At 41.2% G+C, this 18,280-nt stretch overlaps 1 protein-coding gene across 3 annotated transcripts in view; it reads left to right on the forward strand.

Annotated features, from left to right (window-relative positions):
• Positions 1–145: 145 nt before the first annotated feature.
• Positions 146–18,280, forward strand: part of STAT2 (signal transducer and activator of transcription 2) — a 44,017-nt gene continuing 25,882 nt past the window's right edge. For 2 of the 3 annotated variants that reach the window (XR_011853094.1, XM_072135026.1), the window contains exons 1-9: positions 192–355; positions 5,433–5,596; positions 6,968–7,112; positions 8,863–8,958; positions 11,975–12,067; positions 14,660–14,732; positions 15,886–15,974; positions 16,634–16,782; positions 17,612–17,770. Coding sequence is in view for 2 of the 3 variants with exons in the window: in XM_072135026.1 (XP_071991127.1) it covers positions 5,466–5,596; positions 6,968–7,112; positions 8,863–8,958; positions 11,975–12,067; positions 14,660–14,732; positions 15,886–15,974; positions 16,634–16,782; positions 17,612–17,770 (935 nt within the window). In the remaining variant the exon portion in view is untranslated. Of the gene's footprint in view, positions 356–5,432; positions 5,597–6,967; positions 7,113–8,862; positions 8,959–11,974; positions 12,068–14,659; positions 14,733–15,885; positions 15,975–16,633; positions 16,783–17,611; positions 17,771–18,280 lie in introns of all 3 variants that reach the window. The other variant, XM_072135027.1, reaches the window with a different exon arrangement.

Here is an 18,280-nt window from a genome sequence, read left to right on the forward strand (position 1 = left end):
TCCGCCCCTACCCTGATGTTGTGCCCGTCTGCTTTTGAGTATCCAATCGCTGATAACTGTAAGCTAGGGGGGTGGGCTTTTCAACATCCTCCCGCCCCGTTTCACCATTTGGCTTATCCTGATTGGCTACTATCCAATGATTGACTTGCGGGACCACCAATGGGAGCTTGTGACTGAGTGTCCGCCTTCGCAGTGTCTCAGGCTGCCCTTGCCTGTGGTGTGAGGCGGACGGTGGCTGCAGATTCTTGTGGTAATGGTCTTGTCCTGTGACTGGCTCCGTGCTCTGCAGTGAGAGCTCATGCTGTATGGCTCGGGGTCAGCCCCGTTATATGAATAGACAAGCCCCGGGCTCATGGTATTGTCACTGCCTTTATGTTTCTGGAGCTCGTGTGTGACTATTGTTTATGTGGAATTATTATTGATATTATTACTGCTATAGTGTGTGTATATATATATATATATATATATTTATTTATAATTATACAGTAAGAATAGTAATAATTGTGTCTATACCAGTGCTGTGATCCATAGAACTACATGGCGCAGAAGTGTCTAATATATGCTAATTTTCTCATAAGGCTACTGGGGCATGGAGTAGCCGCGCCTCGGAGCGGGTGCTAAGACTATCCCAGTAGCCTCATTCCTTCCCTCCAACCCTAACCTCAGCACGCAGAGTACTGGAGCTGAGAAGCTGGAGTTCTGCGCATGCGCTGAGGATAGGGTTGGAGGGAACGAAAGAGGCTACTGGACCTTGGAATAGGCTTAGCACCTGCTCCGTGGCCAGCTACTCCATGCCCCAGTAGCCTTTTGAGAAAATTAGCATATATATAAAACAAAATTTTTAGACAGATCTGGGCCAGTAAAGGATAGGGCTTATTTATAGTAAAGGAACCTGCCATCGGATCTACCTTGTTAGATTTCCTTTAAAGGGAACTTGTCATCAGGGACCTCATTTTCACTAGAGACTGACTGGAGAAGCCCATTACAGCTGCATTGTAAATATGTCTTTCTGCTTTCTCTAAGCATTTGCATTACAATAAAATTGTGTGTTATAACTTACCTTCCACCCTGACAGAATCCTCTGTGAAGTCCTAGTTGTTGGGCTTTGGGTTTTGATGCATTTCAAAAAACATGTGACTTGCCTGTGCTGCTCACTCCTCCACTCTCATCTCCCACCATTGTGCTCCTGTACAGCTCCTCCCTCTCCCACTGATGTCAGCTCACCAGGCTGTGAGCTCTATGAAGGAGCAGGAGAGAGTTGTTGTACAGAAGCACAAAGGTGGGGGCTGAGAGCTTAGGAGTCTGCAGCTTGAACAAGTCATGTGTTGTTTTTTGAAATGCAACCAAACTAAATCCCAACACCTGGGACTACACAGAGGATTCGCCCAGGTAACACACAATTATATTGTAACGCAGATGCTTAAAGAAGGCAAGAAGACATAATTGCAATGCAGCTGTAATGGGCTTCTGCAACCTGTCTTTAGTGAAAATGAGGTCCCTGGTGACAGGTTCCATTGAAAGGCTATTGAGTTATATAAATGATGCGCTGCTGCAGATCTCTTTCCGACTTTTCCTATGGTGGCTATTTTAGTTGCGTGGAGGCTTGGAGTAAAAAATGGAGATGGACCACTGCACTGCTTCATCGTAAGCGAGCCAAGGTTAATTCATCAGAGTTTTATTTTTCATGACGAACAGGAAACTAATCCCTTCATGAGGTTAATTAAAATCACTTTAAAAACAGTCTCCTAATGTGTTCATTTTGTAGCAGGATAGTTCCACAGTATAGTCAACTTATACCCTTATCACTACAAGTATTTCACCATAATATATTGTTGCAATACTGCATTTATTTTATTTTATCATATCTTTAAAAATACAAGAAATCACCACAATGAATATAGGTTGGTCAGCTATATACCGTAAGTATGTTTCTCTCTATGTATTTAGTAGTGTAATTTCAAGTCTATAAATACAAAATGTCATTTAATATTCATATTTTTTTAGTTTACAAAAATGGTTTTCAAAGGGGTATTATGTACATTAATATACATCAAATATAAACTTTCTTCCAAGCGTAATTTGCATTTTTCTGGTATTTTTTTCCTGTGTATATACACACATATTTTTTAGTGTTTTTAATTAACCTGATGAAGTGAGTGCTCCGCTCCTGATTCCTGTTTGTCACGAAAAATAAAGCTCTTTGAAGAATTAGCCTTGGTTTGTTTATGGTGCAGCAGCGCAGTGGTCCATCTCCATTTTTCACTCCAAACCTCCATAAGTGAAACAAGGGAGGGAACAGGACTTACTGGTGGCCCATAGAGGCGACCAGCGTATTGTGCTTCGTCCAGCAGTAAGCAATACTGTGGCAGTAATAAATTCCGCAGTGAGCTCCTCACTCCATTGCAACCGGGGCAAACGATGCAACGCATGCGCATCGAAAATAAAGACACTTCTCAGTGCGCATGACGGAGGAAGAAAGCACACCGTGCAAGCATTCCTATCACTTGCTGATGTAAGCAAGAGGAGGGAGGAGGAATAGAGAGGATGTGAGAGGGGTGGTTTTGAGGCAAGCAACCCTAAAGCAAAGAGGGATGGGAACGCAGACTGTCAGATTAATAATGATAATAGCTGTAGCCCCCGGCAATGCCCGGAATAGCAAATAACTGCTTCTATCTAAAACAAAATAGAATGGTTTAACAAACAAACAATATTTTATCTCTCTCACTCTATCTATCTCAATGGGGCACATGTATCACTTGTTTTATTTTTCCACTTTTTTAAAGTTGGCTAAAGTCAAGATAGTTTAACAGTGTTATGTATCTTTCAAAAGTTGTGAAACATATCTGTTTTTTTCTTTGTGTGTGTGTGTGTGTGTGTGTGTGTATGTGGGGGGGGGGGGTGTTAGATTTTTTGCAACTCTTTAGGTGCATGTATGGAACTAAACATGGGGTCAGCTGTGCTTTGATTTGCACCTAAAAGTCTCTAATTTGCTCTACAAAAGTTGCAAAGCAAAGAAAACATATGTCTAAATATAAAAACACAAAAAGAAGAAAAAACTTATTAAAATAGAAATTGGAGCAAATGTATTTTCTATCTCTATATCTATCTGTGTCTACATTTATCTGTCCCCCTCCTTCTGTCCCTCCCTTGTTCTCTGTCTCTCCATTGTATCTCACACATAAGTGTCTTATAGTCATTGCTTATAGTAGCCATTAAAATCTTAGAGCTCATATTAATGACCTATGGCATGAGTTGTGATTGGTTGCTAACTGGCAAACCAGCAGAAGACATTGATGGTTATGGTGGTTAATAATGTATTTAGGAAAGCATGGGGTGAACATTTCGACTCAAACCCTAGTCTATGACGTCTATGGTGCAGATTCCTTTAGTGGAAACACATATATATACACACACACACACACACACACAAACTGCTTTATACACTGATCAAAAAATAAAGGGAACATTTAAACAACACAATAGAAGTAAATCAAAATTCTGTGAAATCAAACTGTCCACTAGGAAGCAACACTGATTGACAATCAAATTTACAGGCAATTATCAAGACACACTCAATAAAGGAGTGGTTCTGCAGGTGGGTACCCCAGACTACTTCTCATTACTGATGCTTTCTGGCTGATGTTTTTGTCAATTTTGAATATTGGTGGTGCTTTCACACTCTTGGTAGCATGAGTTGGACTCTACCACCCACACAAGTGGTTCAGGTAGTGCAGCTCATCCAGGATGGCTCATCAATCCGAGCAGTGGCAAACAGGTCTGTCAGTGTATTAACCAGAGGCTGTAGGTACTACCAGGAGACAGGCCAGTGCACCAGGAGACATAGAGGGGGCCGTAGGAGGGCAACAACCCAACAGCAGGACGGCTACCTCCGTCGTTGTGCAAAGAGCAAAAGGAGGATCCCTGCCAGAGCCCTGCAAAATAACCTCCAGCAGGCCGAAAATATGCATGTGTCTGCACAAATGGTTAGAAACTAACTCCATGAGGATGGCATGAGGGCCCGACGTCCACAGATGGGAGTTGTGCTCATAGCCCAACACTGTGCAGGTTGCTTGGTGTTTGCTGGGATTGGCAAATTCACCACTGGCGCCCTATGCTCTTCACAGATTAAAGCAGGTTCACACTGAGCACACATGATGAGACGCCAGACGTCTTGTGAGACCATATGGTGGTGCAGTTTGCCCTGGGTTCATCATAATACAGGACAATGCTAGACATCATGTGGCTGGAGTGTGTCATAAGTTTTTTGCAAGATGAAGGTATTGAGGCTATGGACTGGCACTCTTGTTTTCCAGACCTGAGTCCGACTGAGCACATCTGGGACATCATGTCTCGTCCATCCATGTCACGTTGCACCACAGACTGTCCAGTTCAGGGAGCAGATTCCTCAGGAGAACATCTGCAACCTCATCAGGAGCATGCCGAGGTGTTGTAGGGAGGTCATACAGGCACATGGAGGCGACACACAATACTGAGTCTCATTTTGTCTTGTTTTTATGGACATTACATCAAAGTTGGATCAGCCTGTAGTATATTTTTCCACTTTAATTTTGTGGGTGACTCCAAATTTAGTCCTCCATTGGTTAATAAATTTGATTTCCATAGATGATTTATTTGTGACTTTGTTGTCAGCACATTCAACTTTGTACAGAACAAAGTATTCAATGAAAATATTTATTCATTCAGATCTAGGATGTGTTATTTGAGTGTTACCTTTATTTTTGAGCAGTGTATACCAGATTGGTTACCAGTTTAAGTGATTTGACTACACTTTCTCCAAACTTATAGGAGCATTGAGGTTCACAGTCAAAAAGTCTAGGTAACTCTGAATGCCTGTGAAAATGTACTCCGTCATTGAGATCATTGGGGATCTCCTCATACAAGGAGGCATAGAAGGACTTAAACTCCTCTCATATTGATAAGTATAAAACAAAAAATAGACCGCACAGTCCAGGTCAGGAAGTAGTTACCATTCCTTTCCATCAGGTATTTTATATGTAATTGTTAGTTAAAGGGGAGTTCCAATAATATGATGTTTCAGTGGAAAAATAGCATTCACTTACCCTGTGTCCAAGAACTAGCCTGCTTCTGGCTGGATGAGTAGCGTCCTCCCACCACAGGAGGTCACTTGTTTTCCAAAGGACTTCACATCACTGTTGTCCCATGTTCTGAGAAGGCCACACATTGGCAGAAGAGGGTCCTGGAATTCACCTCTGTGTGCACAGAAGTGCATGGGACATGTGTTAGCTATTTAAACAAAGGCTATCACACATCCTGAATCCATGTTCATGAGGCCTAAGTATATGTTCTTTGTTTCCCCATCCTGGTCCTCTGGAGGTTTTCCACTTTAATTTGACTATGTAATTAGTTTATCTTTATGACTGCGCTCATTGATATGACTGTCATTCTCCTAGTCCTAGCTTGTTGCTTCGGCGTCTGATCCCATCATGAGCCAGTGGGAAGCGGTGTTGAAGCTCAGCGGGGAATTCCAGGAGCAGGCCTTTGCGGTCTACAGCCAAGAAGTTCTTCCTATGGTGGTGCGACAATATCTAGCTCAATGGATTGAATCACAAGACTGGTGAGTGAGAACCTGTACAATTTATAATTTTATCACTCAGTAGGAGTCCTGTAGTATCAGTTATCTATTACAAACTTTTCTAGTGACGAATAATAGTAATGAACGTAAAACCATAACTTGAAGACTCCTTTCTATAAAGTGTAGTACGAATCCAGAATATCATGCAGATATTTGGAGAGCATGTTAAAGACAATCAATGTAGTCCTGGTTGGATTTCAGCTCTGAAGTCCAGGACTGCCAGGCAATAGTGGTAGCCAGTGAGCCACGAGACTCCTCTGCAGTTACTCTATCCTATAGCTATGAGTTTGTCCAATATTAGAATACACAATGCTGTTCCTAGAAGAAAGTAGTGATCTTTTCTTGTGTAGTGTCAGGTATTGTACCTCCATTGAATTAAGTTGCCATACCCCACACGACCTGTGACAGCATTGTGCCATCTGAGAGGTTACTGTCTCTGGACATAGAAGGGTTGGGGAACATTTCCTTATGTGTTCTAAAAATGCTTACTTTCCAGAAAGAAGGTGCATAAATGACATTACTTGCATTTGCAAACATTTTAATATTAGACAACCGCTTTACTAATAATGATCTTGAGTTATATAGCACCAATGTACAGTATTTCACAAATAATGTGCAGTAGCTCCGGCTTCGGAGCAGTGACCGCGCAGCCGTGGGTCTGCTGTTCTGCGCAGACGGCAGGCTTCATGGACGAGGATATCTGGTAGGAGGATCAAATAGGCTGTTCAGCTTGTGGAAAATAACCTGCATGCTGATCTGATCCCATGCACAGGACAGGAGTACTTGCATCATATATAAATATAATGGAGCCCTTGCATGATATTTCTCTATGATTCAAAAACTCTGTCGGAACAAATTAGTGTGCCGTTTGCCTAAAGCTGTGGCAGAAATCGACACATCTAAATCACCTTAAAGGGTTTCCAATGTTTTATTGTTTTCATCCATTGGGGGTCCGACCACATGAATCTGCGCAAATCATAGTCCAGCTAATTGTAATTGATGGTGCAGAAGGTCAAGCAAGTTCACGTGAGGGAACAAATTAGCCTGAGTACAGTGCTCACAGTTATCACTCGCACCACTATGCCTGCCAATTTTGGGCACTCCCTTGGACACTTAATGGTGTCATGCCGCTACATCAGTAAGAGGTAACAGGACTACTATTCTAATGATCAGTGGGAGGCCGTTAGACCTTGAACAATAAGGTTTTTATCCACTTTGCGGCCATAATTTACTATGGACCACGGAATTATGGCTAACTCATTTGATTGAATCTCCCAGCCATTGTGAAAAAATAGACTTTATTTATGGCAGAAGGCATTGACATTGTGCGATTTTTTTTCATCTATATCACAGGAAGCTGGCAGCAAGAGACCAGTCGTTGGCCACCGTTCAGTGTCAGAATCTTTTGGAACACCTAGACATAGAGTACAGCCGCTTTACAGAAGATCGTGAAGTGGTGAAGGCAAATAGTATTCGCAATTTCAGGTTCAAAGTACAGGTATTTAGATATGCATTCCTCATGCCAACTTAACGGGCTAGATCAACAATCATTGACCTCCCTTTAATTTAGTACACTGCTCCAAAAAATAAAGGGAGCACTCAAATAACACATTCTATATCTGAATGAATGAAATATTGTCATTGAATACTTTGATCTGTACATAGTTGAATGTGCTGACAACAAAATCACAAAAAAAATCATCGATGGAAATCAAATTTATTAACCAATGGAGGCCTGGATTTGCAGTCACACACAAAATTAAAGTGGAAAAACACACTACAGGCTGATCGAACTTTGATGTAATGTCCAAAAAACAAGGCAAAATGAAGTATTGTGTGTGACCTCTATGTGCCTGTATTGACCTTCCTCCAAATCCAGGCTGTCAGTGGTTATTAAATTTGATTTCCATTGAAATCCTGAGGCAGTAGAAAAGCCACCTGGGACCCCCAAAGAATGACCCCTTTTTAGATGGATAAATTCATCGAAATAGATTCTAAGATTCCCTGAGCAGCCCCCCTGCTTGTGATGACACCAGGCGGCCTGGCATTTGTGATAATAGCCCTTTATCACTATGAGGTGTAAGCAAACCTTGTCTGCCTCAGAATATTTCCTGGCTGACATCTCGCCCTGGGGGCATCCTATACACTTGGTTGTAATTCCAGCTTTTTCCTCATATTACCCCGCTTACATACATACTAGGCGTGATGAGTCTAGTGGTAATAGTTTAGGGGTTATGTAATTGCTCCCTTTTGTAGTGAAGCCACCTCTTCACCATTGACATATTTACTGCAGAAGTCTACCTGTAGTTATATGGGGACATTGGTGAAACTGAAATATGGATTATGCCACATACTCCTTTGATGTATAAATCCAGATGGGGACTTATACCTGTGACCTTTAGTGTGTGACCACCACCTATGGTTGACCCAGTGAAAGGATATAGAAGGGCTCTTCTTCCCCATCCATTCATTTTATGAGGGGGTCTGGGTGATCACTGCTTGTGTTATATTGCACTGGCCTGGGTCTGTATTCTTATATAAGAATAGCAGATACATTTTAGAGTCTCTCTCTCTCTCTCATGATTTAGAGCTTATCACCACAATCAGTATATCAAGGACTATCAACTGACTATGTCTCCTGCATAATAGCACTCCACCATCCTCAGACATCTATCTTCTTACCCATGTTGTATATCACATTGCTAGCGCCCCCATTAGTACGGGTAGTATACTTTTTCCCCATTTGGAATGTGTTCTGTGGGCAGTATCTACAAAAATGGGTCCTCTACAAACCTGCAAGTTTTTAACGTTATATAACTGACATTTTTGTGCCTGTAATACGTTACATAGAATAGCGAGGTGTATGTGCCATAACATAATAATCTCTATGGTCGCTACTTCACACCAACTTGGAGAAATTGCTGTTGACATCTTATTTTGCTGTCAGCACCTCCTCTGGTGTTTCTAGCTTGTTTACTCCACTACTAATAGGGCATATGGACAGCCATATGGAGTTCCAATTTTCTATGTGCAGTTTTCTTAACCCAAAACTTTTTTTATAAATCGGTGTAAGGTACAACAGAGGTTAGCATTCTTCACAACGGCTAGATACCAAAAATTAAGAAGCAGATCCAATAAAATAAACCCATCCATAGATAGTACTTTATACAGAGAGTCTATAAGAACATATATATGTTCTAACTACATAAGCATTTTGCTAATTGATTGCTAATAATTTATTATTGCAGAGTCAGTACCAGGAAAATCCACTGCTCCTGGCAGACTTGATCCGTCAACTTCTACAAAAGGAGAAACAAATTCTTATGGAATCTCAGGAAACGAAGGTATGTTGTATTTAAAGGGGTTGTACACTTTTTTTCATGTTTTTTTGTAATGTGTGTGGGAGGCAGGATATTAGATAATTCACCAATGCGAATCTATTTACTAATATGCATACACTTTTTTATATGTAAAGTGAAGCCTCCTGCCTTTTACCTCATCAGCCAGACATTGGTTAATCGTCCTGCCAGGACCTGTATAATAGTATTCTTGAATATAAAATGATTTTTTATATAGACAGGGTGGTTGCTTATGGAGAGATGACATGACCCTCCTTCTGTGGCCATTTTATGGTCAGGTCTGGCTGATGAAGTAAAAGACAGGAGGCTTCACTTCGCATATCAAGAAAGCAGAGCAGAACTTTTGATAGATGTTTATTGGTAAATTACCAAATATCCTGCCCCCCACGCTTACACATACATGAAAAAAACCAAAAACATGAGGTTTAGTGGTCAACCCTTTTAATTATCTTTTCATGCATATGTGGAAAGTTTAGTCTTAACATGTTAAAGGGAATCTACCTCCTCCCAAATCTTCTGACCAATAAAACAAGCTGTGTGTAGGGAACTTTATAGGTTTAATTTTGGAAAGAAGAAGCGGATGTCAAAGAAAGATATATTAAATTCAATCGCTTTATTAAATCATCAAAAAGAAGAGTAAAATCATTTTTAAAAAGCACATACAAGTGCTATATAAATCCTAGTGTCCCCAGTATTACCGTATGAGTTCAAAGACATGGTAGGGCAGGCTTATATGTGTACGAAAAATATTCATGGTAATTCACAAGTAATCTGCACAAGTGTGGTACAAAAAAACATTATATTAAAACCAAGACATCATCACAGCCATGCATTACCTAGGTAGACACAGTCAATGCTGGACACTGGGGGCATTGCCACATATACCTTTCCTGTTACAACTGGGTCAGTTTTCAACTTTGTGCAACTGAGGTTCTCTGTGTACCCGCATGACCGCGCCCTCTTTCTCTAAGACTATGTCCCCTTTCTTGAGGCCACACCCTCTTTTTCGGATGAGTCAGAAAAGTGCCAAAAAATGGTGTAAAAGCCTTCATAAATGTGTTGGAAGGCATTTTAAAGCAGTATAAAGTAGAAAATTGTCCAAATCGAACTTCTGTACCCATTGGTGACTAAAATATAACTTTTATTCACACTTATTAAAATGGATTTTGTCAGTCCTTTTAGTGTTTTTAAAATTTACAGTCTGTAGTCCATTGAACCCAGAGTGATAGTTAAAATGTTAATGTCCATTGGAAAAGTGAGCGAGTTAGTGTAATATACTCTTAAAGTCAGTGAGTTTCAGACTAGGCTTGTGTGTACTTATGTTAACATAAAGGCTTTGTGAAAATAACCCTCAGCTCTGTGTTGGGGGAGCAACGAGAAGGAAAAAGGTTAGGTACTCCCGGTTATAGAATAAACTGCAATACCGGAATAGACACTGGGGGAAATTTATTAATAATTCTGTCCTAGTTTGCACAAAAAAAAAACTGTCTGCACCACATTTATAAAGGGTTTTAGACAGTTTTCTGGCTTTCCTGTGACTAGCTTGACAAAAAGGGCGTGCCTGTGCAAAGGGGCTGTGGCCTTGCGCCAAAAATGGACGTGCGCCAAAAGTGCTGCGAACCCGACAGAATTGTGTATAATTTTCTGGCGTAAAGTAAGCCACATAATAGGAGGTGGAGAGTAAGACAAGACTTATACTGGGACAAATTTATCATTCAGCACCAGACACCTATATGAATCTGGTGATGAATAAGATAAAAATAAATCCATAAAAAAATGAAAATGACATATAAACGCCATATATGATGGTAATGGGGAAAAAGTAAAAATCATCACACAAACTGTACATAGAGAGTATGCCACATCCGTAAGGACCCGTACAATAAATCTGTATCCTTAGTAAACCCGCACGATGAACGCCATAAAAAGGGCCAAAAACATGTGGTTTTCGCCAATCTTGTCCCCCTCGTAAAAGCAATAAGGAGTTATCAAAACAATATCTACTCTAGAATGGTACTTGTGTTATTTACAGCATGTCACGCTGAAAATAAGCCCTAAATCACAAGTGTTGCAAAAACTATAGATTTTTTTTCACATTACGGGGCACATTTACTTACCTCTCCGAGTCGTGATTCCCGATCCGGACTCTCCAACGACAATGCACTGTGTCGCGATCCACGTATATCCTGCGCCCGATATCCTGCATGTGTCACTACCCGCTCAGGTCCGCCGGAGTTAACCTTTTTCTTCCCGGTGCATGTAAGTGCTTGCTTGCAACACAAATTTAAATGGTAAATCCTGCGCTTAGTCCGAATCTGTCGGAACGGCCACCCCCCCGATTTGTGTTGCATGAAAGCCGGCGCGATTGCGACACAATCTGATCTCGTGCGACACAATCCCTGGCGCAATCCCTGAAAAGTCAGGTAACCCGACGAAAATGCGGCCGCGGGACCCTTTGTAAATAAGCACACACGATCTTCTTGAATTACGGCAGATGTGCATTCCGGCCGACATTCTGAATCGGGGATCGCGCAGGACCGGGTAAGTTAATGTGCCCCATTAATGTGTGTATAGGTATCGAGATACTTTTCCAGGCATTCTATCGCATTCTGGTATCGGTGCAACCCTAATGTGCTGTGGATACAAGTAATCTCTGCTTCACACAGCATGGTGCGGAGAGGCGTGCGGCGGACAGATGTGAGCCATTTATACCTGTCTAGGTGCGAGTCAAATGTTTTTTACAATTTTTTTATGGGGCTCTCTTAGAGACCTGATACAGGGTTTTTTTGGTATCCTAAACCACAGGTATATATGTACCTGTAGTTGGTTTAGGGTCCCATAATAATAATAAAATGCAACAAACCTTTTTATAATACATAATTATGTCAAGAGTGTGTTCGGCTTTTCAGTTCTGTTACTGTATTTGTGACATTGAGATAATGTTACACATGATGCTCTATGTCCTTAATCGCTGTTATATAACCTGTAACTTTCTCTACAGTCACAGAATGGACAGCAAGTGCAACCATCATTGGAGACCGGACCTCAGTCTGACATAGAACAGCGTGTGAATGATGCAAAAGAGCGGGTTACGGTAAGATACATCTTATATAGTTTAACAATAATTTTCTACAATAATTTTCTAATTTCCATTTTCTACGCTGGAAGTCTGCATCAAAGTACAGTATTCATTTGGATGTCAAACTAAAATAATGAAAAATAAAGCCAAATATAAAGGGGGCTGCCTTTCAAGGTAGCAAAAGGAGGCACTGTTTTCTGTTTCCCACCTTGGAAAATGTATTTCCTTATTTCCCAGAAACCTCTGGTGGAGCCTAAATGGCTGTAAGTCTACATGCCTATAAGGTGGCCTTAATTGGCAAACTCTCCATAAGGAGAGCTCTTGCTTCCTGACCACACTGTAGATAGTGATGACTGATAGTGTGGATGGAAATAATGTAAAGCGATAGTGTAGAGAATATACAGCTAAAAGGACAATCTGAAGTATGGAAAGAAGGGATAAGTACACTATCTAATATCAAGTAAGAGACTGCTAGAGAATACTATATCATTAAGTAGACAATCACTTTATTAAATGGAAGGGTGAGAAGGCCACCTAGTGCTAAGAAAGGGAGTAATAGTGAAAAACAACACAGCAGTTAGAGACCACTAATGTGCAGATCAATCAACTGGATTTAATAACCGATACTAAAACATTGGTAGTGATTGTGTATATATGTAATAGAGAAAAGAAAAAACAGGCGCTTCCTGGTGCAAATAAATGAGATTTAGGATTCTCAGGATTGTGGTGGTATTATGCTCATGTCCAGTGGTTGCGCACGCAGGCACGACACTGTCGGATGTGCCAGTCCTTGCCGGCAGGATGGCCTCTGGTTGAGTACAATGTGCGGATGTCCGAGGAACAGCTCAGTGTCTCTTCAAATATTGTCCTGAGCTGGAGGTGCGGGGCGGAGGAGGGCACATACCTTCACACTTTCTGGTCATGTCCCACTTTGACTCCCTTTTGGGACGCAGTCCAATCCACGATTAGGCAGATTGACGACTACTCTCTGCCTCTCGATGCGGCTCTATTCCGTCTTCAATATCGCAAGATCTCTCTCCAGGTGTACAAGCGCTCGCTCCTTCGTTTCCTTGTTATGGCGGCAAGATCATGTATTCCCTTCTTGTGGCGCCATACGGTCGCTCCGTCTGTGTCCCTCTGGCGCTCATGGAAGAACTCGCTGCCTCAATTCATGACACATTTGAGAAATTCCACAAGACCTGGCTTCCCTGGACTCCGTTCAGGCAATCAGCCGCATACAGGTCCCTCCTCGCCACCGGCGAATAGTGCGCTCACCTGCATGGACGCCCTTCCAATGGCCGCCCTGGCTGCCTGGAGATCCCCCCCCCCCCCCGTCCCTCCGTCCCTGCCTGAGGCTCCCTCCCCCCCCCTTTTTTTTTTTCTTCTTCTCCCCTGCCATCCCCTTTTATCCCCCCCTTCCCCCACCTACCTATCCCACTTGTCCTTTTTCTCTTTCCCTATAGAAAACATCCAGTCCCCCCTTCTCTCTGCATTTGGCCTTCCTGGGCATACTAGCGAACGTTTGGCCGCCCAGCTCAGCTGACGGTAAAAATCTAAGCCAGACCGTGATACTGCGGACATGTCACGTATATGCTTTTTTTTGTTGTTGTTGTTCTGTCTTGTCTATATGCTTGCTTTACTCCACTTATTGTTAAAAATTGTTATATAAATAAAGAATTTAAAAAGAAATAAAAAATATTGTCCTGAGCAGACAGGAAGTTCTCTCCCTGTGCTTACCCCAATGCCGTCTCTCTCACTACATGATGTATTTAGCAGGCAGCACCATGTGGGAAACTGCAGGTCTACTCACCGTTTCACGTACCCCGTGGTGGGCAGGGCCAAACAAAGGGGGGTGGGCCATGTGATGTGGGCAGGGCCAAAAGGCGGTTTTCCCCAACAAGGCAAAAGTGGGGAACATTTGGAGAACAATTTTACTGGTGGCATGGTTGGATTAAAGCTGGGACATCAGCGCTGCAATTTTCAGCAAAGAGAAAGTGAGGGGGCGAGTCAGGTCTGTTGTGATTGTTCTTGATGACGGGTTCCCTTTAAGTTTTTTTACCTTGCTAAAAAATAGCTGAAAAATATTGGAGTACATTTTACTAAGAACAGTGCAAACTGCAGAGTGCACCAGATTCAGAATTTCTGGCGCACGTTCTTCATGAATCTGCCGCCCTCTGCACTACTCTACTTATGTTGGTGTCTCTTTACCATGGGGCGTGCACAACATTTCTGTTGGACTTTGCATTTTAAATCAGTGCATGATTTTGTGTCGCATGAAGACTAGTGCAGCCGCGCCACAAAAGGGTCGCGTGCAACACAAAAATGTCTCGGAAATACATGTGCAAGCAGTTTGCGCCAGAAAGAACGTGCAAAGTACGAAAGAAAACTGGTGCACTGCCCTCATTATATTGTGAATAAGACTAATATGCTGACATTAGAACATTTAAGACTTGGTGGGTTTTTATAACATCTCAAAGCTGTTGATACGCATTAGATAATTAACTGTGGATATTGCTATGATTAAAGAAAAATACTTTGCTGTTTGGTAATCTCATTTCTGTGATACATTGCAATGGGGACTGACAGCAGATTTTCTCTGTATTTTAGTCTCTTGAACAAGAAGTTACATTTTTGGAAGAGCAACAGGAAATCTTCAACTTCAGATATAACAACTACAGAGGCAAGTCTGGGCTCCTAGAATCATAGATCACTATGATGGCAGTAGTTGGAGTACCAGGGCAATGCTCAGTCTGAGAAATAGGGCCATCATACAGTCAGTGGGGGTTAATTATTATAAGGGGTATTCAGGATAACAAAATAACACATTCTTTAATTCACTGTTATTAACAGCATTTCACAGATATAATTCCAACCTGTCTCTATCAGTCCTGATGTTAACAGTTTTGGTTTTTCCTGGGTACAACCGTAAATCTTCTGACTATGGTCGGATTCTCATGAATAACTTCTCTTGTCTGCACACTGCCTTCTGTCCCTCCCCCCTGCATTACAAGACCAGCTCAGACACAGGCACTTCCTGCCAGCAAGCAGCAGTGTTCAGAGACTAGCTCTACTAGCTACAGGCAAGATAGGGTCTTTATCTGGTGGAGGGGAGACATATAGCAGAGCTGACAGTGTGTTATTGTGTCATCCATCTCCTGACTCTGATCTCTCTTTTTCTCTGTCTCAGATACTAGTAGAATGTTCAGTAGCTAAATAAAAGTGTAGATAAACCCTGTACTATGAGAATCTAACCACAGCATCTCATTGCACAGAGGAATCATAAAGTGTCTGGTTAGAAAGTCCCTGCCCACACTCTGGGATTTTACACTGACCATCACTGAGTGATAGAAGCTAAAACAACTATAAAACTGAGTATAATTGTAAAGAAAGGGGTTTAAAATGATGTTTATTGTGTAAACATCACTAGGAGATTAACCTCTTATCACCAACGCTTGTTTTCAGCTTAATGACCAGACTCTATTCTGACATGCGTCACGATAATTGGTTATAACTTCAGAACGCTTTAAAATATCCAGATGATTTTGAGATTGTTTTCTCGTAACACATTGTACTTCATGTTAGCTGTAAAATTTAAGTTTTGCGTTTCTGTAAAAAAATTTATATTTGGCAAAAGTTCGGGACATTACCAGGTCACCACTTTTTTTTTACACCGAAATATAAAGAAAATCTTGTGATAAATGTACAGATCATTTAAAAGAAAGCGGTATATTTGGAAAATCCTTATATGAGCATTTGCATGAAAAAACACATTTTGTATATGATAAATATGATAAAACATTTCTACATAATAATTTTTGCTTTATTGTGTGCAGTTACTGGGCATTCTGCAAATCCAGAACTTGCGAAAAAAAAGACTATGGAGCTTCAGCATCAATTGAATGAGCTGGACAGGAAACGCAGGGTGAGCAACTGGTTGGAGAGGTCTGCAACTTTTTCTGTTTTCATCTACTTTGGAAAGTTTTATGCCCATTACTTGCATGTAAAAGACCTAGTAAAACACAGGGGGATTGACCACTTACAACTGGCAACCTTTACCCTGCTGGTGGCGGCATGAGCGCCACCATCTTGGTTCAGGTCGCCAGTCCCTGTGCCGTCTTCGGGGAGCGACGTTCCATTCCCATGACAGCCTTGAGTCTGTATGAGACTCCACCATAGCAAATTCTCCATATACTGCAATACTGTAGTATTTCATTATATGGTAGGAACGATTAGATTAATGTACCCTTGGGGGACTTAAAGGCAGTAAGAAAAAAAACGGATAAAAAAATAAACAAATAAAATCTTAAACATGTTTGGGTATCACCACATCCCAAACGTCCTAATATGCCAAAATATAAAAACTCTTATTCCTAATGCTGAAAATGGCGCCCAAATGTCCAAAACCCCACTTTTTCGCCATTGTGCAACGCAATTTTTTTATAGAAAGTGATGCCTCTATCCTTTTGTCAGACTTTAAAAATATTCTAAATCAATGTGATCACTAGTGTTCAGATCACTACATATTAAAAACATATGGTTCGGATGTGCTACAATTTAATGTTTTTTTTTTGTTTACTGAAGGAAATACTCGACCAGATAAAACAGCTCCTGGGGCTGTGCGAAACCCTTCTTGGTTTTTTGCACCAGGAATTGAATGATTGGCTTCAGAGGGAAAGATTATCCTGCATTGGAGCAGACACAACAACTTGTCTAAGGCAGCTTGAAATCTGGTAAGTACACTGTTGTTTTTTTACTGTTTGTTTTCCATATTATACTTGTTATTGTCATCTAATTTGAAGTGATTTATTTCAATGAGTAACTTAACCTTTGAAGCAATTTTTGTGGAAAAAAATTTCTGTGCCTTTTTGGGTGTATTTTTTGCACATTTTTTTGTCTAGTCTGGCATCTTCTGGCATCGCAGGGGAACAGAGAACATGTAATAAGTGGGAGAAATCATTAGTACATAAAGTCTATAGTTTGTCTTGTGTGAGCACTAAGGGTTAATAGCTTATCTACACTGAACTGATACTGTGACAAGGTGGGGGAAGGGAGCAGCATGAGGTGCAGAGACAGATAAAGTTCTGTAGAATCACAGGCTGGGATGGAGGGACTGATAGGGAGCAGGGGAGGTATGTACCTCACTATTCTGTGCAGGAAACATCTGTATTCACTGTCTTGGACACATCCAGCTCTGCTGCATAAACTGTGACATGACCTCCTCCTCTGTGAGCAGGGAGCAGCAGCTCCTCCCATCCCATGAAACTGACTAAGAAACAAAGTGTAAACAAAGTATGGATTCCAGGGCCTATCAGCACATAGAGAGGAAGCAGCTATTGCAGCTCTGATGTAATCTGAGGGTGATAGCAAGGCAACTGCTGGATTTAGGTAACAAAGATAATAATAAGCTGTTTTACATCCCAAGAGCCATTGATATGTGGAGAGAAAACCTTTACAGTTACTCTTTCAGTTACAGTTACTTTCTGATATGTCATAGATACAAGTGAGTATTAAAATTTTACCTAAATCACTCAAGTGACTTTCTTCCCACTCATTAATAAGGGTGACAAAGACTGTGGAAGTGTTTTTCCAGTTGAGGCGTATCCTTCGTAACCTTACTGAGCATTCAATGCAAGTATCATATGAAGGTGACCCCCTGAAAATTGAGCCTCCAAAACTGCAAGAAAGACTGCTCGAAATGCTGTTGTGTCTTTTACAGAGGTAAATAGAAACCTAAATATCTGAATATACGCTTTCCTTGTTTTAAATCCAGAAGTGGGCTCCCTTCTTTCACATAAGTATTTCACATAGCTTTTTTAATATTCTGTGTATAAGGGCCACTTCACACCATATGAGTGTCTAATTGTTTTATTTTGCTCAGTGAAAATTGTCCGATTTTGATCCAAGTTTGGTTCGATTTGAGTCTGTGTTATCCAACTATCTGCTTTTGTAGCCATTGTGTCATCTGAGTTGTGTCAGATTTTCTCATTTCTCAGCTACTTACTGACGGCACTAGAATGACATATGAGAATAGTAGAGTTTGGCCAAGTGCTGTTTCATGTAGATTCGGAAAGCACTCATACAAGAAAATCTTTTTAATGGGCAAGGGACCCAAATAATTGTTTTTACTAATTTGGCAAATGTATGACACTTTTATCGCAGTATACATTTTTGGGGAGAGACCAAGCAATGAAATATTTTTTTTTTTTACCCAGCTACAGCATCAACTAT

The sequence above is a fragment of the Engystomops pustulosus genome, chromosome 2, assembly GCF_040894005.1.
Source record: "Engystomops pustulosus chromosome 2, aEngPut4.maternal, whole genome shotgun sequence".
Classification (NCBI taxonomy): domain Eukaryota; kingdom Metazoa; phylum Chordata; class Amphibia; order Anura; family Leptodactylidae; genus Engystomops; species Engystomops pustulosus.